Source organism: Malurus melanocephalus, unplaced genomic scaffold, assembly GCF_030028575.1.
Source record: "Malurus melanocephalus ecotype Western Australia unplaced genomic scaffold, MMel_1.1 scaffold_900, whole genome shotgun sequence".
In the NCBI taxonomy this organism is placed as follows: Eukaryota; Metazoa; Chordata; class Aves; order Passeriformes; family Maluridae; genus Malurus; species Malurus melanocephalus.
In genome coordinates, this window is record NW_026624132.1 from 24,836 (window position 1) to 49,360 (window position 24,525).

At 46.0% G+C, this 24,525-nt stretch overlaps 2 protein-coding genes across 3 annotated transcripts; one reads left to right on the forward strand and one right to left on the reverse strand.

Moving 5' to 3' along the window:
- Window positions 1–832: 832 nt before the first annotated feature.
- On the forward strand, window positions 833–5,871 carry RPE65 (retinoid isomerohydrolase RPE65). Of its 2 annotated transcripts, XM_057386013.1 has the most exons (11): window positions 841–948; window positions 1,040–1,181; window positions 1,762–1,909; window positions 2,176–2,257; window positions 2,447–2,579; window positions 2,712–2,851; window positions 3,730–3,859; window positions 4,709–4,823; window positions 4,926–5,020; window positions 5,111–5,222; window positions 5,720–5,871. In XM_057386013.1, exons 1-11 carry the CDS (start codon window positions 872–874, stop codon window positions 5,869–5,871), a joined length of 1,326 nt encoding a protein of 441 aa, XP_057241996.1. In that variant the 5' UTR covers window positions 841–871. The 2 variants fall into 2 exon arrangements, with proteins under 2 accessions (XP_057241995.1, XP_057241996.1); XM_057386012.1 differs by having other exon boundaries at window positions 833–948; window positions 4,709–5,020.
- A 764-nt stretch (window positions 5,872–6,635) lies between these two features.
- Window positions 6,636–17,702, reverse strand: LOC130585486 (biotin-dependent 3-methylcrotonyl-coenzyme A carboxylase beta1 subunit-like). The gene is made up of 14 exons (XM_057386010.1): window positions 17,515–17,702; window positions 16,409–16,675; window positions 16,030–16,207; window positions 13,863–14,059; window positions 12,764–12,942; window positions 12,011–12,091; window positions 11,639–11,817; window positions 10,713–10,905; window positions 9,707–9,798; window positions 9,366–9,522; window positions 8,718–8,840; window positions 8,140–8,288; window positions 7,730–7,811; window positions 6,636–6,837 (listed from the first exon to the last, which is right to left on the reverse strand). The coding sequence occupies exons 2-14, from the start codon at window positions 16,662–16,664 to the stop codon at window positions 6,754–6,756; spliced, it is 1,950 nt and encodes a 649-aa protein (XP_057241993.1). The 5' UTR covers window positions 16,665–16,675; window positions 17,515–17,702; the 3' UTR covers window positions 6,636–6,753.
- Between the last annotated feature and the right edge of the window lie 6,823 nt (window positions 17,703–24,525).

Below are 24,525 nucleotides of genomic sequence, written 5' to 3' on the forward strand. Positions count from 1 at the left end.
CAGGGTGGAGCATCCTGCTGGAGGCTACAAGAAGCTCTTTGAGACAGTGGAGGAGCTCTCCTCTCCCGTGACTGCCCACGTCACAGGTCAGTCTGGGACCTCATCTTCTCCTGCTCTTTGTTGCTGCAGCTGAGGAGCTTTACAAGGGCTGGATGGGAAGGAGCTCACAGGGCWGGAGATTTGGGGTAGAGAAAGTTTGGATTGGATGGGAGGATCTTCAGACATTTCAGCACTGTGTGTCTTCATCCACAGYAGGTGGGGAGGTGAAGAAAAGGGAGTTTAAAGAGCTTGATTGTGCTTAAACACCAAGTTTATTAAATTAAAAAAAAGAGTTTGAAGTTTTGGTTTTTTTGCTGTCACGATAAAACTTCCTTGGTCTGATTTGCCGAGCACWTCCCAACGCTGCCCTCCCACAGGCAGGATTCCCACCTGGCTGCGAGGGAGCCTCCTGAGATGTGGTCCTGGCTTGTTCGAGGTGGGCTCTGAGCCTTTCTACCACCTCTTYGATGGCCAGGCGCTGCTCCACAAGTTCGACTTCAAGGAGGGGCACGTCACCTACCACCGAAGGTACGTGCCAGTTTTCCAAGGAAAAAGAATCCAGAAGGAAACTTTTGCTTGTCTGAAATGCTGAGGACAGGCTGTGCCCGTGGGAGACACCAGTTGTGCTGAGTCTATATGGTTTCTGGAAGAGCTCCAGCAGTGATATCACTGAAGCCAGCTCCAGAGGCAGCATGAGGTTGTGGGGAGCTCCCAGATGGCTCACAAGGCTCCTCACAGGAATCTGTGCATTGACTGCCCAGCCTGGTGTCACCTGTAACAAACCCTGTCCTGCCCTCCCAGGTTTGTCCGCACCGACGCCTACGTGCGAGCCATGACAGAGAAGAGGATCGTGATCACTGAGTTTGGCACCTACGCCTACCCAGACCCCTGCAAGAACATCTTCTCCAGGTACCTGGGCTGCTGCAGACATTGCTGGGATGTCCTTTGGAGTTTCTGCTTCTCAGGAGCCCCTGACTGCCTGTTGCTTCTCTCCGCTCAGGTTTTTCTCCTACTTCAAAGGTGTGGAGGTCACGGATAATGCCCTGGTGAATGTCTACCCTGTGGGTGAGGATTACTATGCYTGTACTGAGACCAACTTCATCACCAGGATTAACCCAGACACCCTGGAGACCATCAAGCAGGTGGGTCTTTGTCCTGGGTGRACAGAGRTGTGGASGGRTAAAACTAAAATGAACATCATGGAGTCACAGAAYGGGTTGGGTTGGCAGGGATCTTAAAACTGATCCCSTGCCACCCCTGCCATGGCAGGGACACCTTCCACTGTCCCAGGGTGCTCCCAGCCCCAATGTCCAGCCTGGCCTTGGGCACTGCCAGGGATCCAGGGRCAGTCACAATCTCTCTGGGCACCCTGTCCCACTCACAGCCAGGAATTGCTTCCCAATATCCCATCTAACCCTGTCCTCCTGTGCCTCCATCCCCAGTCCCTCTCCAGCWCTCCTGGAGCCTCTTTAGGCACTGCAAGGGTCCCCTCTGAGCTTTGCCTTCTCCAGGCTGAACACCCCCAGCTCTTCCATGGCAGAGGATCTCCAGCCCTCAGACCATCTTCAAGTTTGGGTTGGAGTCTGCAAATCAGGGCTCAGTTGGGGGCTTGGAGAGGAACTTCCCACATTCCAAACAAGGATGCATTGACTCACACCCCCTTGCAGAGCCTTCCCACCTSCAGCCAGGGAAGCTCCTGACTCTGTCCATGCTGTTCTCCAGGTGGATCTCTGTAAATAYGTGTCCGTCAACGGGGCAACGGCTCATCCCCACATTGAGAACGATGGGACCGTTTACAACATTGGCAATTGCTTTGGAAAAAACTTTGCCCTGGCCTACAACATCATCCGGATTCCTCCTCTGCAGGCAGGTCAGTCAATTCCACAATTCCAGAGCCAGCRGGGAAACTCTTCCCTTGTGAATAATTCCTTTATCCTTTAAATGAGCTTTGTCATTGAGTAAGGTTTTTTTCGGTCTTCTTTAGGTATTTTTTTTGAAATGTTGTATTGAAAACACTTTCAGGTGGTTTCTAAACCACGAGTTCTGTGTTAAAGGCAGAAACTTGCTGGGTAGACTCTGAAAGTACAGCCTAAATGTGGTTGAGACCTCCATAACCTCTCCCCTGTCCCATTCCAGACAAGGAAGACCCCATGAACAAGTCGGAGGTGGTGGTGCAGTTCCCCTGCAGTGACAGGTTTAAGCCCTCCTATGTCCACAGGTAACATTTCATAGGTTCAGTGGGAACTAGGGACTGTTTCTCACATGTAATCAGCAAGGAAAATTTGGTGATTTAGTAAAATCAGGGTAATTTTGAGCGATGATCCAYGTGCTTAAGATGAGCAACTCCATGGTTTTTGTCCAAGCTGACCTCAGTGAGCCTAATGTGCTCCCCTGCCTTCCCCAACAGCTTCGGGCTGACCCCAAACTACATCGTGTTTGTGGAAACCCCAGTGAAAATCAACCTCCTCAAGTTCCTCTCCTCCTGGAGCCTTTGGGGAGCCAACTACATGGACTGCTTCGAGTCCAACGAGACCATGGGGGTAAGTGTGGGGTCATCCAAACCGGGCTGGACTGGGCACATCCATACTGAGAGATCCAAGGTCTTGGCTTCACCTTCATCTGCCTGAGATGAATGAAGCCACAGCCAAGCCCAGCTGCTGTGTGGTTTGCAGGTGTGGCTTCACGTGGCTGAGAAGAAGAAAGGCAGGCTCCTCAACCTCAAATACCGCACCTCGGCCTTCAACCTCTTCCACCACATCAACACCTATGAGGACAACGGGTTCCTGATCGTGGACCTGTGCACCTGGAAGGGGTGAGTCCATAGGGCCCTGGGCATCACAACTGCCCCTTGCACCAGACACASCCCTCCCTGCCCTGGCACATCCCTGTTGGGGCCTCTGGCACTTGCACCAACCCATCTAAACAYTCACACATGGTGACATGTAGACTATACAGCATGGAGCTCACCAGAGGGGCAGGGAGCCTGCTTGACACTGACTTTACAAGAAAAAAATATTTTTATCTTTTATTTAGTTTTATCTGTAAGAAATGTTAGTGACTGCTGAAGGGTTGATGCTATTCTGGCTCCTGGGGCTGCAATGAGCAGGGTGTGGGTGAGGYTTGAATGCTGCTTTTTATGTAAACTGAAATGGGGCACTGCAAGGGTGACACTCAACCCTGTGTTGGCTGCATACCCAGGACACCCTGAACTGAGCCAATCCTGGCACAGAATCATAGAATTCCAGACTGGTTTGGTTGGAAGGGACCAAAAAACTCATCTTGTGCCATCTCCTGCCATGGGCAGGAACACCTTCCACTGTCCCAAGTTGCTCCAGGCCCCGTCCCGTGCTTGTGTTGAACAACAGCAGTTCCTCACAGGGGCTGTGGTGCACACACAGCTCAGCTCTGCCATGGAGCTGGACTGGGATTTGTGTCACTCTGTTTGCCCAGAGCAGCTGTGGCTGCCCCTGGGTCCCTGGGAATGTCCAAGGCCAGCCTGGATGAGGCTTGGAGCAGCCTGAGACAGTGGAAGGTGTTCCTGTCCAGGGCAAGGGTGGGATGAGATAAACTTTAACACCCCTCCCAACCCAATCATTCTGATTCTACTGACTTTTAGGAGAAACACACCTCCACTTCACCCCCACTTGCAAAGCCCAGCTGTGTTTCTCTCTGTGATGCTGTTTCATGCAGGTTTGAGTTTGTTTACAATTACCTGTACCTGGCCAACCTCCGGGCCAACTGGGACGAGGTAAAGCGGCAGGCGGAGAAGGCCCCGCAGCCAGAGGCCCGCAGATACGTCCTGCCCCTGAACATTGACAAGGTAYTGGAGTCTGCACCACTCCCTGCCAGGGCTTCTGGCCCCATTTACTTCAAATTCAATATTTTAATTAGAAAGGGGAACTTGAGGTATGGGGCTACAGAGAAAACTTTATATTTTCTTTAGCTGATCAATGTTTTTCTAGTTTATTTATATGGCTGCTGAGAGAGGCTGTGGCTGCCCTATCCCTGGCAGTGTCCAAGGCTGGGTTGGATGGAGCTCTGAGCAACCTGGTCTAGTGGATGTTGTCCCTGCCCTTGGCAAGGAAAATGAGATGAGCTTTAGTGTCCCTTCCAACCCAAACCCTTTGATGGCTCCATATGTTACTGTTCCTAGCAGAGCCTGTGGGGCAGCAGTTAATCCCAGAGCTGCCTGGAGCACAGAAGGGAGCAGCCACAGCCTGAGCATGTGTGGTTAAATCCTGCTGCCCTCAGTGTGAGGTCCCTGGAGCTGCCAGCCTGGCACAGAGCTCTCTGCTGGCAGCTGTTGGGTTCCTTTCCATGACCCCGCTCGTGGTGGCCGGTGGGTGGGCTGAGCACTGCCGGGGATGCTGGTCAGCCAAGCCTCTCTCATGGAGCTCATTGGGCCGTGGATCAAGTGAGAAGTGCAAACCCACGTGGCAGTGCTTAATGAAACCTCTGAATGCCTTCAGGAGGGAGGGAAGCTGTGTTGAGGCTGAGGAACAGGACAGTTCTTGCAGCACWGCCAAGAACACGGCAGCAGTCGCCTCCTGCCACTCGCTGAGGCTCTGCTGCACGTCACTGCCTTCCCTGTTCATTGCTGTTTGCTACAGATCTGTCCAAATAAACTAAAAATCCTCTCCAATCTCTTGGGTATTTCTCTTTGTCCCAGGCTGACACAGGGAAGAACCTGGTGACGCTGCCCTACACGACAGCCACAGCCACTCTGCGCAGTGACGAGACCATCTGGCTGGAGCCAGAGGTGATTTTCTCAGGGCCACGGCACGGTACAGAGACAGCCCAGCTCCCCCAGATCCCAGCAGCACCAGTGCTGCCTGCACACCCTGCCCCACTAATCCTCTGCATTTATTCATTTATTTTGCCTGCAGCCTTTGAATTCCCACAAATCAACTACAGGAAGTACGGTGGGAAGCCGTACACGTACACCTACGGGCTGGGGCTGAACCACTTTGTCCCAGACAGGGTAACTATCAGACAATGGGGGATGGCTTCAGTTTGGTGACAACAAAGAGTGTTTCTTAGCTCTAAGGTTTTGGGTTTTCCCCACCTTTAGCTCTGCAAGCTGAATGTTAAAACCAAGGAGACCTGGGTGTGGCAGGAGCCTGATGCGTACCCGTCGGAGCCCATCTTCGTTTCCCACCCGGATGCTCTGGAGGAAGATGATGGTAATGCTGGTGGGACTGGGATTGGGACTGGGATTGGGACTGGGATTGGGACTGGGATTGGGACTGGGTTTGGGAAGGGATGTATCAACTGGTGCCAGGCTGCCACAGGTGGGCAGGAGTAGAGCCTGCAGTAGTTCCTGGACAAGATATGCTGTGTGCTACCACTGGCCAGAAGTTTCTGAGGAAACACGGGAAAATTAAARCCAGAATCATGGAATTTTTGGGTTGGGAGGGGCCTTAAAGCTCATCCTGTTCCATCCCCTGCCATGGACAGGGTCACCTTCCACTATCCCAAGCTGCTCCAAGCCTTGAACATGGCCTTGGACACCTCCAGGCTGGGGCAGGCACAGCTTCCTGAGGCAGCCTGGGCTGTGTCACTGCCTGTGTCCCTCAGCACTGATGGTCACACAACATTCCCGGGATTTCTGGTGTCCCAGTCCGGGGACAGACAGAGCCCAACCCACCTGGGCCACACCCGTTGTGTTCTCACCTTGCAGGGGTGGTGCTGAGCATCGTGATCAGCCCGGGGGCAGGGCCCAAGCCTGCCTACCTCCTCATCCTCAACGCCAAAGACATGAGTGAGGTGGCCAGGGCTGAGGTGGAGGTGAACATTCCTGTGACATTCCATGGGCTYTTCAAGAGAGCGTGACCACCGACAGCAACACCTGGCCTGGGCTTCTTCCAGCTCCCAAAATGTGCAGTCTCCATCTACAGGTGACCCAAACTCCTTCCACAGACCTTTGCATTTGTGGGGCTATGTAATTCAGATCAAGCAGTTCAGTTTTGTCGATGATTCTTCAAAATGGTAAATCAGGTACTTTTAAAAAGCCCCCTTTGGTGTCATTTCCAGTTAAATCGCACGTTTGGGGTGGTGGAGAGGTTTTGTTTWTACAAAATTTAACTTTGTAGCTGAAGCAGAGTGAAAGATGGGTGAAAAGCAGAGAGGAACCTCAACTCTTTTACACGTGGTAACATTGTGTACAACAGGCCCTGMTCTGTTACATGGTTGAGAATTTTTAGCCTGTTCTGAAGGATTATGGATTTGAACCCCATCCTGATCATTGCTGTAGTATCCTCTGAGCAATCCAAGTGGAATCTTTTCTCAGCTGCTTTGGGAATCCCGAGTGGGGAGCAAGTAGAGTTTTGTTGTTCACTGAGGCTGCAAACTGCACACCTTCCCTTGTGTGTTTGCTCTTTTCCCTTTCTTTTGTCCAAGTGCAGTTTCTTGATTTCTGGATTTCATGTTAAAACATGGACATGAAAAAATCAAGCAATTGTTACCCCTTGGGCTGACTTTGCTTCCTTAGAGTGCTATGGATGTTCAGCTTAATCYTTCTGTCTCCCAAAATAAACTTTCAGCTGACGTTAAAAGAGGCAATGGTTGAAAATAAAAACTTCTTGCAAGTAGATTTAAAACCTGRGATTCTTGTTTGTCTTCAATTGTTCAACATTTTTATTCATGGTATCAAAGAATTAGAAAATCTTTACACTCACAGTTCTGGCAAAGGTTTCTTGTTTGAGGAGGCTCCAGTTACATCCTGATGATGGGATAGGAACAGGGAGACACAGCCTGGAACTTCTGCTGCTCCATGATCTTCAAGCACTGGGCAATCACCTAATTAAAAGYAAAATGCAATATAAGCAATRGGCCTCAAACAAACAAACAAAAAMCTCASTAAAACTCRCTCATTCTGGACTTATTTATTGGTTCCTTCTTTTTGCAAAACWCTGAACATTGTAAAATGAACAGATCAGCTCTCACATATTTTCATATGTAGCTCATAAAGTGGGGATTTCAAGGCTCTAGGACTAAAAAAACTTCTTGGTGCTCTCCCATTATCAAAGTTTCCATGAAAATATTTACCATCCACATAGTTCCATAAATATGTACCATATTTAAAAGGGTTGTGTTGTGATYGAACTCCAGCTCAATGCAGGACAGATTGAGATCTTTAAGTAAACAAAGTTCAGCAGTGCAGAGAACATTTTTAYTGCTCATAAACAATCTAACCAGGAAAAATAAAAGAACAAAGGCAGCAGCTTTCAGAAGGAACTTAATGGAGGGARGGATTTCTGCCAATTTCAAATCAATAAAAAGGCAGGGGGGCATCCCAAGTGTACACAGCAAATTAAAAGCAGGAAAATTGCAAAAAAAGCAACATGTTAGGATAAAAAAAATAGAAGCAAGAGGAATTCTGAAGGACCTGAACTTTAAAAAGTGAAGATATGGATGATAAAATGAAAAAAAAAGGATTCAGATGCAGAATCAAATTATGGTCAAGCAAAAGAAGAGGCTCAATGAGGAAATGCTGTGGTTCAAGGAACCAGAATTGAACAGAAACTTTTTGGATAATGGGGAAGRGACATGATGAGAATTACAGACAGAAATTCCATGGAGTGAGAAATGGGACCCCAGGTCTGGAATCAGCATGTTGCCAACCTTGAGTGAGTCACAGGTTTATGTGTTCACCCCTTGGAGAATAAAACATCCTAAAAGGAAAACCCACCTTCCTGGTGTCTTGAGGTAGAATGATCCCATCATCCCAGAGCCTGGAAGAGGAGTAAAAGGCACTGCTTTCTTCYTCTAGCCTGGAGAGGACAGAGTATTGAACAGGCTTAAAAGCACAATAAAAATAGCAGAGCAATGAAAAAAAATTACAGATGAAACAGGCAAATACATCCATGTGAGGAGAACAGGCAGTACTGCTTTAAAATCARTCAGAAACCAGCAAATAACAGAGCTGACCATTCTCCACTAAAGGGGAGATCCTTACAGAAAGACATAGAATTACAYGGAAATTGAAAATATTTTTTCAGCAGATTCATGTTTGTCTCATTAATCTGGGATGTGCTGTGAGATGAAAGTAGGTAATTGAACATTGAAATCCCTGTAAGGGTTTATATTGAATGTCCTTACTTTGCCTTCAGCTGTTTTAGTTCTGGTTCCTCTCCTGCACACTCACTGTCCCAGGCTTGGGGCACTGTGGGGAAATGCCGTGAGTCCACAAGAGCAATTCTTGCATTGGGCCACAGGAACAGAAAGTTTGGACTGAACGATCTCCCACACTACAAGAAAAAACCGAACAACAGAACAAACTCACTGAAATTAATCCTATAAAGGTTTCTACAGGATGAAACAACCAAGGGCAAGGCAGAGTGGAACACAGGATTTGTAAAGCATTAATGACACAGGTCCTGTATCAGCACAGGCATCCTGTGCTAGGAACCACCACCCTCCCCATTGTCTTCAATAGTGCTACTTTACTATTTTAGTATTTATACTTTACTATTTTAGCATTTAATTTTGAATCCCAAGCACTTGCAGGTTTAATTCTTCCACATTTAATTTTCAGTAATCACATCCCATGCTGCATTTCTTCCTTAAGAATTAGTTCTGAGCTCGGGTTACCCAGCTGTGCTTCAGAAATGCAGTGCAGTGACACTTGAGCAGTGTGACAGGTGTGTCCCCAAGGCCTGGACTGGTGCCACCCGTACCATGATGTAGCTCTCACTCCCAAAACATCCTCCAATGACAATGGTTATTTTGGGAACAGCAGCACAGGCAACTGCAGCCATCATGGAGGCCTGGGCCTTCAGCCTGTTGGAATGAGCCTCTGCCTGGAATGAAAATAGATACTTTAGATCCTTTAAGACTTTATTCCAGATTCTCTCCATTCCCACCAAACTTGTACTTTTAAATTGTTTATTTATTTATTTGCTATTCTGCAGAAATAGGTCTGGGATCTAATGGAGGTTTTACTCTCCTTAGCCCAGGACAAAACCTACTGGGCTTTATTGCCTTCACTTTAATAAGARAAATGGCCAATTTTCTGGAGTGCAGAGGTAACAGAGGAATCAATAAGCTGTACTCCAATGTCAAAAGCACTCCAAATTCCAAGTTTTCCAGCCTGCCTTGCCAACTGAACAATATCATTTTATATTAGCATCCCASCCTGCTTAAAATTCAAGTGAGAATGCTCTTAAATCTTTCCACTGGCTAAGTCATTATGAAGCTTCATGGTTTAAACCACCAAAAGTGGTTAAAAAATTAGTTTTCCTAACAGTAATAGTTTTGAAATTCTAACTTTAGGCACAACAAGGACTAAGAGTTGTTTGAAACACATTTTAATGAATATACCATACCTGTGAGATGCTTGCTGGCCCTGCTGGCTGTGGAGCAGTGTTTTGGAGGAAGAGGATGGGAATTCCTCTCTGGCCACAGAGCTGCACAAAGTGGCTGCCCTTGAGAGCAGCATCGTGAGCCAGCTCCCCATTGCTGGCCACTATCCCCACCAAGTACCTACAGAACAAACATGGACAGTTGGACTCTGTGATCTGAGAGGTCTTTTCCAACATTAACAATTCCATGATTTTCCCTTTTGAACCCTAGAAATGATTGGAATAGTGTAAAACCTGCTGAGGACACAAAAGCTGTTGAGAAATGCGTGTCCATCCATTTGGACAGCAAATGTTCCCAGCCATACCCTTCCACATGGCCAAATCCTGTTACTAATGTTGTTCCATAATTAGCCTTGAATTCCTGGAATCTGCTTCCATCCACCAGACGGCTCAGAATCTGCAAAGAAATATACAGAYTTCACTTTACTACAGAAATTGAAGTGAAAATAGGGTATTTCTGCTACATGAAATGCTCAGTTCAAATGGTAGGAGACCTGAGTCATCCAAGATGAGCACAGAAGGTCTTTGGGTGACTTTCTAAATGCTCAATGTGCACAAAACATCCAATTTGTGTCTAGTTTTGTTACCAACTCAAAATTTATGTTAGTTTTACAAAGCACAGTTGTTCATGTGCATAAAAAAGTAAAAAAGAAAAAAACAAACCTCAACTTGTGCAGTTTCAGATTTTGTGCATAAGAAATGCTTGATTCATACAGCTCATGCTTTTTTCCAACACAGTTAAAAGCTGCCTTCAAAGATTTCTACAATTCACTTAAGTGCAGGAATTTACCACTGGAAAAGACACTGGAGTCACATCCCTGGAGATAAAATCTCATGTAGAACACAATGAAAATGGCATGGGCAGCTCTATATATTTCTGCTTTAGCATTAGTGTCTGTCCCAACCTCAAAGAAGTTTATTTTGAGCTGTGTTGTTTTTCAGTCATTAATTTTATAGTTTCTTTCAMAAGACTCAATCTTGAATACTTGGGAAGAAACAAAAAGGCAGGGAAAGAGAAAACCAGAGATTAAAGGGGGCATGTTCTCGAGACAGCAAACAGTGCAAAACATGCTGAGATAAAGCATCTCAACAGTTCATGGAAACATCTGGGCAGCACAATCTGGGATTATTTTATCTCCAGCAGGATTTCAGGTTAAATATTTTCTATAATTCCACAGAACTGTTGCCATCCTGCTCTGTTGCAGGCCTAAGACAGGCTGACAATGGATGAGGTAATAACTCAGAATAACACCTGAAGCTATGGGATAGAGCAGAGTGAAGGGTACAGGAATGAAATGCCTGTTCCCTCACCAGTTTGACAGGAAGAGTGCAGCCATAATCCAGGGGTGCCAGGCCCAGGAGCTCCTCAGAGCTGTACAAAGGATTGTCATGCTCYCTGTCCTCCTCTGGCACTGGCTCACAGTTTAAGGTGGAGACAACATTACGAATACACTCATAGGCCTCCTCTTCTGAGGGTGCAAAGTGGTCAGCACAGCCACTGACTCTAGGAGAGAGAAACATTAACTAGCATTGAATTAATGAATTCTCAATTCTGACAGAAAATCCAAACTCTAGGAAGAAAACTGAGACTCTTCAAATCCTCTCTGGAAATAGGGTGTGATTTTGTTCTGTATCAATGAGCTGAAAGCAGAAGCTCAGTGGAATTTCTGTGCAATCCAACCCCAAATCAAATTCAGAGTAAGGAGAAATTCTTCCCTGTGACTTTTGTGTTTATCTCTTCTTAAAGAAACACATTGAAATTTATTTTCATGATGCTGTTGTTGCAGACAATACCAAAAAGGGAAAAGAGGAAAGCAAACTTCAGGAATTATTTCAAAACAAGGGGTTGCAGCCAAGATAAATAGACAGGAATGTATTCCATGTAGCATAGTTGGGTTAAACATGTGTATTCTGGAAAACACTTGGAAAAGAGGAGATAGTATCCCTCTTCTATAGCTGCTCTCCGTGAGGCACAGAGGAAATGATCTGCATGAAATTGTTAAAGAAGTRTGTGGAACAATGGGGATCCAAATCCAACCTGTCCAGTCCAGCTTCACCCCATAAATAACTTAATTTTATTTCCATATGGCCGATTTAACCCAAATCCCTGAAACTGAGAAGGAAAACCAGTGCAASCACAGGTTCCACTCTTAGCCCTGATCTGAAAAGCCAACACCACATTCCTTTAAAGCTGAGCATGCCAAATTCTCTCCTGTTTTTGAGAATATTCCACATACTGTGAGTGAAGCCTGGCTCCTCCAAGGTCCTCAGGAGAGACATCTTCCCCYGTGGCAGCTTTCACCAGGGGTGGCCCAGCAAGGAACAGAGTCCCAATTTTATCTATGATCACGGATTCCTCAGCCATGGTGGGCACATAGGCACCCCCAGCCACACAGGAGCCACACACTACAGCCACCTGAGGGGACACAAACCACAGCTGGTTTGGGGAGAGGAAAGGCAAAGCTAAGCCCAAAGTTGTTTYAGTAATAAAAAAGGTGCTAAATCACAGTTTGGGAAACAAACTTGAGACAGAAAWACCAGAAGAAGCAATGATTTACTACAAATTTACACCTTTCCTACACATCCCTGCCCTCCCCATGCCACTGTACCTGGGGGATTCCCATGGCAGACATGATTGCCTCGTTGTAGAAAATCCTGCCACCGTGCAGCTTGTCAGGAAACAGCTCTGACTGAAGGACAGGGAAAAGAAAAAGGGRTTTTTATTATTAAGTACAAAAGCTGGTGCTTCCTCTTCATTCATTCCCACACAAACATAGCTGACACTGGGAAGGCCCTCATTAATAATCACTTCTGAACCTTTCACATACAACATTCATTATGTTATTCATTCCTTTASACATTGTCAAATCCCTCTAAAATAYCCACATCCTCTGAAAGCAGAGGTTAAGTTTTGGGATTTTTTGTGAAACCAACTTATTCTACACAAACTGAGACGTAAATGTGGAGAAGGGGAAGGTGGTGGTTCTGTTTATCTGTGAAATGCCTTCAGCAGTTTCTCTTTTTATTTAGTTTTGGATACAATTCTAGGTAAAAACTTTGCATGGGTGCTTGCCCTCAGTGTGGAGATTCTCTTCTGAAGTAAGAATTCTCCTTTTGCTGTAAGAATTTTAAGCCACACTTTTAAAGGCCAGGGAAGTCAGTGCATCACTGGCACAAACAGGACAATAAAATACAGAAAACTTAATTGATTTTGAAGTGAAAATCAACACCTCACACTATGTACTCATTTATCAAAGACACAGGGGAGTTTCTAATCTCTGATTAGGTGGAAGATGCAAGATTAGCCCAAATGATTGAAATAAATATTGGTATTTTCTGCTCTGCAGAGGTGCCAGCAGTACCTGCAGAGGCAGGAAGGCTCCCCCACTGTCCACMAGGTGCACAGACAGCAGCCTGTTCTCCATGGCAATTTCCTGGGCTCTCAATTGTTTTTTCACTCCAATTGGGTAAATTGTTCCTCCTTTCACAGTGGCATCACTCGCAATGAAAACACACCAGATCCCACAGATTTTGCCAATTCCTGTAATGGTACCACAGATATTTATCAGGACTCTCTAAAACAACAGACAAAAAGGGGGGCATACTTTTTCAGGTGTTTTTTTTTATCAGTAATGCTGCATCAAGAAGCTCCAAATCAACTTGAAAATACCACACAGGGAAGAAATCTACCCCTYTTCTCTGGAGTAGCATTTATATATTTTTTTTTAAATCTAAATTATAAAAGAGAAAACCTCAACTAAAATAATCTGCCACTCATGATAATGCAACAGAAAAAAATATAGTTTGACTCCCAGCCCTTGAGATAAAAGGGAAGGCAATTAAAAATTATCCCTGTAGAACTGAAAAATGTAACAATCCGTGATGGAAAAAAGGATTTCATACTGTTCTTTTGGTTACTTTTTAAACTGGAGCTGCTCTTCAAAATGCAATTTTATTGATATTGAATGAAATGGAATTTCATTGAATTTCAATGAAATTGCATTTTGAAGAGCTGTTCCAGTTTACAAAGACGATGTTTGCACAGAAAAAGCAATCATCTACAATTTGAAAAACACTTCAAAATAAATGTCACAGCTTCTGTTTCTCAGAGTAAYTTTGTCACCTCTCCTCTAACAGACAGCAGCCTGTTTGACACATCACCCTACATTTATTGAGGCAAAAATCAGTAGCTGGCAAGTAGAACTGGCAAAATCAGTAGCTGGCAAGAACAAACTACTAAWTCTAGAAGAAATGAAAGAACTTTTTTAAAAAGGTTTCTCACAGATTTCCCAGAACAATAATAATACATCAGTGGCCGAACTCTCCCCTGTTGGGAATAAGAACTGGATAGAAGTATCAGTTTTCCTAGGAAAGCACTTAAGATACTAAAATATTCCATAAACCTTATTCCATGCATCCTTTTTCCTTTCCCCAGCCAACATTCCATTAACCAGGCATTACCTGTGAGGCAGCCGGCAGCAGGGACATCTCCRTAGGGCATGTCCAGCCCTGCCAGCGGGGACAGCTCCAGGAAATCGCCATCATCCAGGAGCAGCCTCAGGCGCTCCCGCACGAACAGTTTCTTGTTGCGCTGAGTGTGCCGCAGGATGGCGTTTTCACCCCCTCCTTTCTTCACCCTCTCGAGCAATTCCGAGTATCTGATGGGAAAAAAACAAAGTTTCGGTTCATGAGAACAAAGCTGTGGGGTGTGGTGGAGGGGAGGGATGGATTCCAGAGGGACCCAGTAAGGTGGAGGAGTGGGGCTGGAAGAACCTCAGGGGTTCAACACCTGCCCCTGGGCTGGAAAAATCCCAAGGACCAACACAGGCTGGGGGAGGAGGGATGGAGGGCAGCCCTGGGGAGGATTTGGGGGTGMTGGTGGRTGAGAAGATCRACGTGGTTCATCCAGAGKAGRCCCCAGAGCTGMTYCCAKGGCTGGAGCCCCTCTGGAGCTGGGCTGGGAGAGCTGGGGGTGCTCAYCTGGAGAGGAGAAGGATCCAGRGAGAGCTCAGAGCCCCTTTTGGGGCCTAAAGGGGCTCCAGGAGAGCTGGAGRKRGACTGGGGACAAGRGATGGAGGGACAGGACACAGGGAATGGGGTCACACTGCCAGAGGGCAGGGATGGATGGGATTTTRGGAAGGAATTGTTSCCTGTGAGGGTRGGCAGGCCCTGGCACAGCTGTGGYTGCCCCTGGATCCCTGGCARTGCCCAAGGCCAGGCTGGATGGGACTTGTAACACTCTGGGACAGTGGAAGCTGTCCCTGCCATGGCAGGGGGTGGCACTGGATGGGCTTTAAGGCCCCTTCCAACCAAACCATTTTCCTTACGAGTTACCCTTTAGCAGACTGAACTTAAATGTATTGCACAGTTTTCACATAAATGGCATGAAAATGAAGAAAAATTCACATTTCCAGATTATTGTTTCTTACAAGGCACAATAAAGAGCAAATGYCTATTATTCAAAGCAAACATTTCACTTTTGTTATCCAAAGCCTGTCTAATAAAGCCAATAATATAATATAATACATAATAATGAGGGTATCAAAATGCACCCTAATTCTGCATGAACCTCCACATTCCAACTGGTCCAGGGAAGAATCCAGCAAAGGACTTCTTTTGTCAGTTCCTGCAACAAGTTTATCTGACAAAAATCAGTAACTGGGAAGTAGAATAAATTACTAAATCTGGAAGACAATCTAAAAGCAGTGAACACTGCAGTGTCACAGGGAGGAAGTGATTACCCAATGTTTCTGTCAAGACAGTACCATGTATAGATAAAAAAATTGAATAAACTGTAAACAAATGTGGTATCACATTTTCGGTCTTATATAAACCAATTTCTTCCTTTATTTCAAACACCTTTTTCCCCCAGATGCATCATGTTTAACTTTGAATGTTGTATGATACACAGACTCACACAGCACTTTGTGTGTGTGMCTCTGTGACATTAGCGTGGCTCCTGCACTCTGTGGAGTCTAAAAAAACTCGGGAGGAAGAACTAAGGATTTTATTCATGTTCTCAGTGCCACCACAGGAGGGCATAATGTGTTTGCCAAACTTTGCTTCCAGCTCGTGGATCACACCCCTGAACAAAGGTCTTCGCAATTTTGCCATCTGATCTTTCAGGACAAACACATTAAACACATTTTCCTGTTTTATCCGTAAATCATGATGGGTTGCAGCACCCATCTCCTGCTCTGTCAGGAGTGCGTGAGTCACCATTTACGTCTTTGCATGCAAAATTCAACACGAAACAAATGTTACAAAGGTCTGAAAAAAGTATTTCTTGGCAATTCTTGCAAAACAACACATGGCACTATTTTAAATACAGTTTGCACCTCGATTTGGGTATTTCAGTCAACACTTCACAGTCTGGTTTGTGTTGGAAGTGACTTAAAGCTCATTTTGTTCCACCCCCTGCCATGGGCAGGGACACTTTCCACTGTTCCAGGCTGATCCAAGCCCTGTCCAACCTGGCCTTGGATAATTCCAGGAATGGGGAAGCCACGTTGTTACATGGGACAAACATTTTCCCAACGTTAGAAGTTTCCAAAGTTCCCACGAGTAACTCTCACACCATGTTACAAGTAATAACACTTCTAAAACCCCACAAAAAACAGCTTATTACCTTTTAATCACAGCCTCGCTGTTCCTTAAATTCTCTTCAAACACATAGCGGTACACGGCGGGGACGCGTCCGTCCAGAACAGGAAATGTTTTAGGATGCCGCTTGGATTTGGGTTGATTACTTARAAATCGGCGGGGAGGCAGGGGCKGTGTCCTTCCCCAGCCCTGCCCCGGCAGCGGCAGCTCCCGATATTCCCTCTGGAACAGGCGGGCCGGGAATTGTCCCTGATATTCCCTCTGGAGCAGGTGGGCCAGGGTTTTCTCCCGATATTCCTTCTGGAACAGGCGGATCGGGGTTTTCTCATTATATTCCTTCTGAAACAGGCGGRYCGGGGTTTTCTCACKATATTCCYTMTGGAGCAGGCGGGTCGGGWWTTKYYCCCGATATTCCCTCTGGAGCAGGTGGATSGGGGTTTTYTCYCGATATTCCYYCTGGAGCAGGCGRATSGGGGTTTTCTCWCGATATTCCCTTTGGAGCAGGCWGATSGGGGTTTTCTCYCRATATTCSCWCTGGARCAKGYGRATSGGKRTTTTCTCYCGATATTCCCACTGGAASAKGCGGATCAGGGRCTGCAGCGGCGCGGAGGGACCGGGGGGCCGCCGGCCCAGGGCGCACAGCGGGGCCGGGCTCCACATCGCCCCGAGAGCTGAGGGACAACGAGTGACAGGAATTAGAGAGTGGATCCCCTCTCTAAGTGACAGTGAGAGTAGATCCCCTCTCTAAGTGATCCCCTCCTCGGCTGAGTGACAGCGCGGCCCCTTCGCCTCGGGCGGGGGTCGTGAGGGGACACCCTGACTCCTGTTCGTGAGGAGACACCCCGGTCCCTGCCCTTTTGCAGGGGTCGTGAGGGGACATCCCTGTTCCCGCCCTTCAGTGAGGGGACATCCGTGTTCCCGTCCTTTTGAAGGGGTCGTGAGGGGACACCCTGACTCCTGTTCGTGAGGAGACACCCCCGGTCCCTGCCTTTCCGCGGGGGTCGAGAGGGGACATCCGTGATCCCGCCCTTTTGAAGGGGTCGTGAGGGAATATCCTGACTCCAGCCCTGCCGCGGGGGTCGTGAGGGGACAGTCCCCCCTCCCGTCTTCCCACGAGGGACGTGAGGGGACACCACCGCTTCCCGCTCGGACACGGGGGTCGTGAGGAGACACTTTGACCCCAGTCGGACGTGAGGAGACACCCCCTGTTCTCGCGGGGGCCGTGAGGGCACAGCCCGGTGCCTGCCGTGCCATGGCGGCCGCGAGGGGACACCCCCGCTCCGCTCCGCTCCGGGCCGGGCCCAGCCGGGCCTGCGGAGCGCGGCGGGGCCGGGACAGCCCGAGCCCGGGCAGGGAGTGCGGGGCCGGGACAGCCCGAGCCCGGGCAGGGAGTGAGTGCGGGGTCGCGGTCGCTCCGCCGGAGCTCCCCGGACCCGCTGGCTCCGCTCCCAGCTCGCCCCGAGCCCTTCGCGGCCCCGGCAGGACCCTCCCGCCACCGCCCCTTCCTTACCCCGTCCGGTCCGGGCCCGCCTCTCGGGGCGGCTCCGCAGGGCGGCCCGCCTGTGTTGTCCTGTGCCCTCGGTGTCGTGACCCTGGTGTCCTCTGTCCCTAGTCTGTGCCACATGTGTCCTGTGCTCCCGATGTCCTCTGTCCCTGGCGTCCCATGCCCGGTGTCCTTTGCCATGTGTGTCCTGTTCCTTGGGTGTCCTGTGCCCCGGCTGTCTTCTCTCAAATTACCTTTCTCATGAAAAAATATTAAAACTAATTCTATTTTTCTCCTTCCATACATTATCCCATCCCGAAGTGTCCTTTGCCATGTGTGTCCTGTTCCTTGGGTGTCCTGTGCCCCGGGTGTCTTCTCTCAAATTCTCATGAAAAATATTAAAACTTATTCTRTTTTTYTCCTTCCATACATTATCCCATCCCTGGCGTGCTTCAGTTTGCTATCGTCAATCATGGCACAACCTTCCAGAAATTACTGTGTGTTGCCTTTCAGCACCTTCATTAAAATGCATCCCTGCCAGAGAGTTCTTTATACATTTTATACATATYAATAAGGCTGGGTAGTGATAATTAAGTGATGACTAATATGTTCATGAGTGAAARTATCCAGCATGGGCTGGAATTTGTAGGTAAATAAGTTATACATGTTATTAAAAATCTTGAGGGTAATAATTAAAATTTGCTGAGATATAATTATTTAAAATAATATTTTTTTACAGTTAGAGCAGACAGGACACTYTTGGTGCTGTGCTCCCTTGTATCAAGAAACTCAATGCGGGTGGAGCTGTGGGAGGTGGTGCCACTGCCCCGGGTGTCTTCAGCTGTCCCATGGGATGGGCCAGAGTCCCTSCTGCTGTCCCAAATCCTGTGACAGGGACAAGGTCTGTGCTGGGCCAGGGGGACCCCAGGGAGCAATGGGTAGAGATGCTTTGTCGGAGCAAATGTAGCACTCAAGGGCAACTTAGACCCTGCAGAGCATCACCACTGCCAGGGCCTCCTAGGGAACAATTCCTGCCCAAAATCCCATCCATCCCTGCCCTCTGGCAGTGTGACCCCATTCCCTGTGTCCTGTCCCTCCATCCCTTGTCCCCAGTCCCTCTCCAGCTCTCCTGGAGCCCCTTTAGGCCCCAAAAGGGGCTCTGAGCTCTGCCAGGATCCTTCTCCCCTCCAGGTGAGCACCCTCAGCTCTTCCAGCCTGACTCCAGCCCTGCAGCAGCTCTGGGGCCTCTTCTGGACTGAACGATGAAATTTAACAAAACCACTGATCCAGATGTATTGTGGGAACCGATGCAGCCACAAGAGCTTCCTGATGGAGCTCATGCATGAATTTAACAGCTGCTGCTCCATTTGGGCTGCTTTGGGGCACTGGGGTTGGTTGTTGGTCATTTCACTTCCTCCCTCCCCTGGTGTAGTCAGAACTCTTCTCTCCCAACACTTTGAGAAACTTGCGAAGAACTGAAGAGGAGACAGAAGTCACTGYGCAGCTTTACAGATCTTTTGCATTTCCTGTGGGATTTCATGTGAATTTTYGAGCTCACTCTGGTGCAGGTGATAATGGGGTAGGGAGGAGTGCTGACAGAAATCCATGTACAGCRGAATACATTTGAGGGGGTCTGAATTTCAGAGGGCTGGTGGCAGTGAAAACAGTGCATGCTCAGCTTCCTGGAGGAGGAATTGAAGATACAAATACTTGGATATGTGTTTGAAATTAAATTTGGGCTCCCTGGTGTTTCTGGGCTTTTTTAAAAATTGACCCATATATTATTTCCCTGGATTCATATGGTTTTTGAGTTGTTTGTTCTGTGAATGTATCTGTGTTCAGTTATAATTTTCATGCTTTTCATTTTCAATAATTGAGTGTTAGGCTTCCATAGGAGACATTATCTGTAAACCACTGGTGTTGCATAGCAATTCCATTATATGTTAAGTTAATGGGCAGATTTTTAAAAATATCTTTTGCACTCAATTTCTTGGCTTATACTGTGGTGGCTTTGGCAGTGCTGGGTTAACAGYTGGACTTGATGACCTCAAAGYTCTTTTCCAGCCTCAATGRTTCTGTGATTSTTTATTATTTTACTGGTTTTCCAATAGATAGAATCAGTGTTCACAGGSAGAATTTGCTGTGTGTWACAGAGGGGACTTTTACTCCGGCTKAAAAGAGTAATWTMATTTCATTCTCATGRAGGTTAAATGCTGTTTGCTCAGATTAAAGGATGAATAATCTTCACATTTCAGTCCCCACATCTCTGAGTGCCTGTTTATCTCAGAGAGAAGGCGTCAGCCACCAGTTTGGACTGGGAGGAAGCCCGGGATAAATAACAAATCCTCTAATTAAGAGCCAACGGATCCTAATTGACTTATGTTAGTCCTCCAGCTGGGCTCAGCCTTCCTCTGCTGTCATGGCATGAGCATCCTTTGTTTAGGGCACACTGAGGTAGGAAAACTCAGCCCCTCTGAGAGGCTGCAGCCCTGTGCAAGTGTTTGAAGTTGTTATTTTAAGAGCTTATTTTAGCGACTCCTGAGCTGAGCATTGAGAATATATAGAGCAGCATTTAGGGAAAGTGTTCATGTGGTGGTGGCTTCCTTTACCATGAGCTGCAGCTCTGCCAGCCAAGCTGAGCTGTGCCATTTAAGGAACACTGAAGCTTTGAGGGAAGTTTAAACTTAGAAACTTTGCTGGAGTGCACCGGATGCTGGGGGAAACCAGAACACACTTTTTGGATTGTCAGACCAAAGGCAGGAGGGTTCCCACAGGGCCCTCCTCCTCGTGGAGCTGCTGTTTCATATTTAGATTTTGTTTTTTAATACCCAAAGAGCTTTTAGTTGGGTTCTGACCATGGTGGCCTGGAAATTGGGCTAAATTAAAGCAGRTTTTGTTTGTTTTCTTGAAAGTACTAACAGACTTGGACAATCCTGCAGCATTTTTCAGGACTTGCATAATTCTAAAATAGATATGATTCAAAACAAATTTGATAAGAAAGCAATTCTCACTTAATGTGTTTACATCTATCCCAAAGGAAGAGCTGGGCCTGGCAAGTGTGCTGAAGGAGACTCTGGATTTGATATGAAATATTAAGGAGTTTATTTTAATTGCTGGAAGATCCAAGAGAACACAAGGAGTTGAATGGAGTAGTTGGAAGATGGGACACTAAATACAGGAGAAGTTGGGAGCCTGATCCTCGGTAAGTAAATACCATTTCCACTGAGGATTTATCAGATGTTCCCACATTGTCCAGCTTCATCTTTGGGTGGTTTGAGGTTTTATGAATCCCCCGATACAGAGCCAGAGATGTCTTCCCAAACTGTGCCAAAAGATGAGGGTGATCCATTGAGTCATGGAAGTTTTKTGCACATTTGTTCATTGCAGCTGTATTACAACACCTCTAAAAAATTATATATTAGCATCAAGCCCCAAGCCACAATTATTTTTCACATCATTTAACACACTATCACAGTATTTTTAACTCTAATTTAGTCTTCTCTGCTTCTCAGCCTGCTGCCACAAAGAGCTGACAAACCCATGRATAATTACATAATAATTCCAGTTGTGGGAACACAGTTGATTTGGAGAAGACAAACAATGTGTCTTCTTGCTTACATCACTGAAAAATATGAATTTCTGGTTTGCCTTACTCCTGCAAAAAAYGCACAGAGCAAAAAGAGAAGAATTGTCTTAAAGGAGCAGAATTATCTTCTGGTTAACACATAATTAATAATGTGTACATAACTACTAGTGTGTACACAATTAATAGTGTGCACAATTCCCTGTTGTAGGGTGTCTGTTTCTAAATTACACTGATATGATATGAACTGAAAAGAACAGAATTATATTCTGAGAATACAGGTAAGTGGTGATGATACCCAAATCAGTAGAAAAATAACCTTAATGGGTCAAAAGCTCTTGGTTTGACCTGCACAGATGTGTGAAATCACTGAGTGTCTGCTGTTGTACAGTTTGAATGTGCAACAACTGTGTGAAGATCTGTTGCTTCCTCTGTTTAAAAGGCCTAACCAAGAGCCTTCTGAAGCAATCCAAAGGTTTTTGTGGGTTAGAAGAGTTGCAGATTCAGTTGCAAACTCCAGGAAAGTGCTGATGGATTTATTTCTCTGTGCAAACACCTGGCACTGAGTACTGACACCAAAGCCTCAGCCTGTGCCCGAGTGTTTGGAGTGCCTTGAGCATGGGTTTGTAAGGCTGTCCCCAGCTAGTAATTGGTGACTGGATGTGGTCAGGGCAGGCAGATAAACACTTGGAGGAAAGGGGGTGAATCACTGAGTAAATATCCTATCGATGCTGGAGGAGCTGCYGTTACTCACAGCACCTTTGGGGGAACGTGACGTAGTTGTTTTCAGGAAAATGTCACTTGAAAGAAGAATTGAGGTTAAATATGTTCCAAATCTGCAGCTCCACACCTTCCTCATGCACCTCTGGTCTCCTTCAGACCAGTCACCAGTTTAACATCCCCCCTTCTTCCCACGTATCCCCTTAGAACTGATCCCCCACTCTGAGGTCACAGCAGAGAAGTTTCCATTCTGTAAATACCAGTGGAGCTGCATCATTAAAAGCCCCCAAAGCAGATGGTCTGGGTTAAAGCAAAAAGGCTTTTTTTTTTTTTTTTTTTTTTTCACAGTGGTAAGATTCAATTTGCAGCTTTCTTGGGGTTTTTTTGTTTTTTTTTTTTTTTTTTTTTTCACCAGTGGAGCAGCATTATAGTGATTAGTGCAGCCTGTTGGCAGTTTCTGTCAGCAATTTTTGCAACCATGTAATATATAAAAGGATAAAAATACTGTTTACTGTGATTTGCTCACCACAGAAAGAGGCCAGAGTGATACAGTACCAAAATCAGGAAGAAAAGCCCTGCAAATAATTTTCTGTCTTCTCTTTTGCACTTTTCCAGGATTTTGGTGGACACAGTCTACGTGGAAAGTCTTACCCTCCTTGTGGGTGGTGGAGCACCCTGTCAGGCAGCAGCCCCTGGGCAGCCTGAGCCATCCTGAATTATGAGGATATCTAAGATCCTTTCCCAAGTCATGCTGTGATTCCACAATCCTTCAGCTGATGGATCCAACAGCCTTGTTGGGAGCAAAGAGGAATTGCAGCAGAATGCTGGGTACCGACCTTTGTGTGCATCCAGGTAAAGAGTTTATTCATTCCTGTTTCCAGTGTTGAGATTTAACCATTCAAAAGGTCTAATTAGCAGACAAATTAGATGTTTAATCATCCTGTTAGAATATAAAAAGCATGGAGTGATAGATGATTTGTATATATGTGCCAAAATGAATTCTCTGACTCCCTATTTGTAAGGAAAATCTTGGTTCAGAAGAAAGAAAAATCAACATTTATTTCAGTATAGTCAGGACATTCCCATTATATTCCGTGTTCACCTAATTCACCATTTCCATTCCTCAGCTTCCAAATGCTCCCACTCTGCCACAGCAAAGCCTTCAGCAAAGCTGGATTATTTTGAAACCATGGAATATGTTTTTGAAGACAAAACCCTCATTTCCAAGCTTTGAACTCCATGAAATTTGCCATGATTTATAGAATATCTCTACCTTGAGTTGTAGTGAGTGGTTTCAGGAAAAAAATTATTAAAATTAACCAATAATACATAGAAAATCCCTGGTAAGATGCTGCAGTGATACCATAAAATCCTCCTCCAGTTCCTCCTTTCCTGATCTACTTGGCATGAAATGTTTTCTTGACTTCTACTTACTATTCTCATAAAAACCACAGGGGGTTCTTCTGGCTGCTACTTGTTTTGTCCAAGATCCAGTAATTGGTACCATGTGAATTCCCATTTTGCAGTGACAGAGCAGAAATGGGATTCCAAAAAATCACTTCAGCATCTCAACCTCTGCAAACATCAGGGCTACAAATCCCCAGTCTCTAAGAATCCATGGATTTACACATCAAGTAGCTTATTTTACTCCTGCTGGTAACTCCTGTGTGAATATTTACAGCTCAAATGGAATCATGATAAAAAATTTATAGTTGTTAGAATATTGTGAAAATTCTCTTTCCCCTTTATGCTGGAATTATTTCATCCTTGGTTTGATGTACTCCCTTGCAACAYTAATAATAATTTTAGTTATTGGTAACATATTTAGCAAAGTTTGGTGAACCAAAAATTGTATYTGTGGTATGAAACAGTGAACAATAAATGATGCCAAAAAAGAGTGAAAAATTAAAATCAGAGTCCCAGCACCCGGTGAAGTATTAAAGAATATTTTAAAGGATCGAAGGGAGGGTTTGAATTTTCCAGCCCCCTGTGGGTTACCTCTCCTCTCCAGGGTACTTGGATCATCCTCCCTCTGACAGCCTTGGTTTAATTGAGCCGAGTRTGAGAAACATTTGTTCAAGCACTGCAGGCGCCGGCGCTGCAGGGAGCCCTTCAGCTGGGCTGGGATTCTCCAAACCCCTTCAGCACAGCCCTGGATAAAACCTCCTTGGAAACTGGAACCCCTACGGCACAGGATGGATCCTTTGATTCAAAATCCTTTTGAGCTGGCCTCACCTACTGCAGCTCTCAGCCTCGCTGGTGCATAAAAGAGGCCTTCACATTTCCCCCAGTTTGCCTGACTGGATCCTTTTTTCCAGCATTCAGCCTTGATGGCCACAATTGAATCATTTCAGGTGACAAAAAACAGCAACAGTGGGYTCTCAGTTCTAATGGAGTCATTTTTAGCTGGCATTGTTAGAAATAAARTTAAAAAATGAACACAGCTTTCAAACTGGAAGCACATAGGTACATTTAAGGAGCTGTTCTGGATAACTGCTAAAGAAAATGAAGGTAATAAAAGGRAAGTAAAAGTGAAAAATATTATTTAATCCCAATCTACAAATATCAGTATGTTAAAAAAGAGGAAATATAGCTGGTGGATTACACAGTGTATCTGTGCATAGATTTCAATYATAACAGTGCATAAAATTATTGATTTTCATTTCTTTCTTTGCTACAGCATGATCAMAATGTGTCTGCTGTGAATTTTTCAGTGCAAAATTCAGAACTGTTTG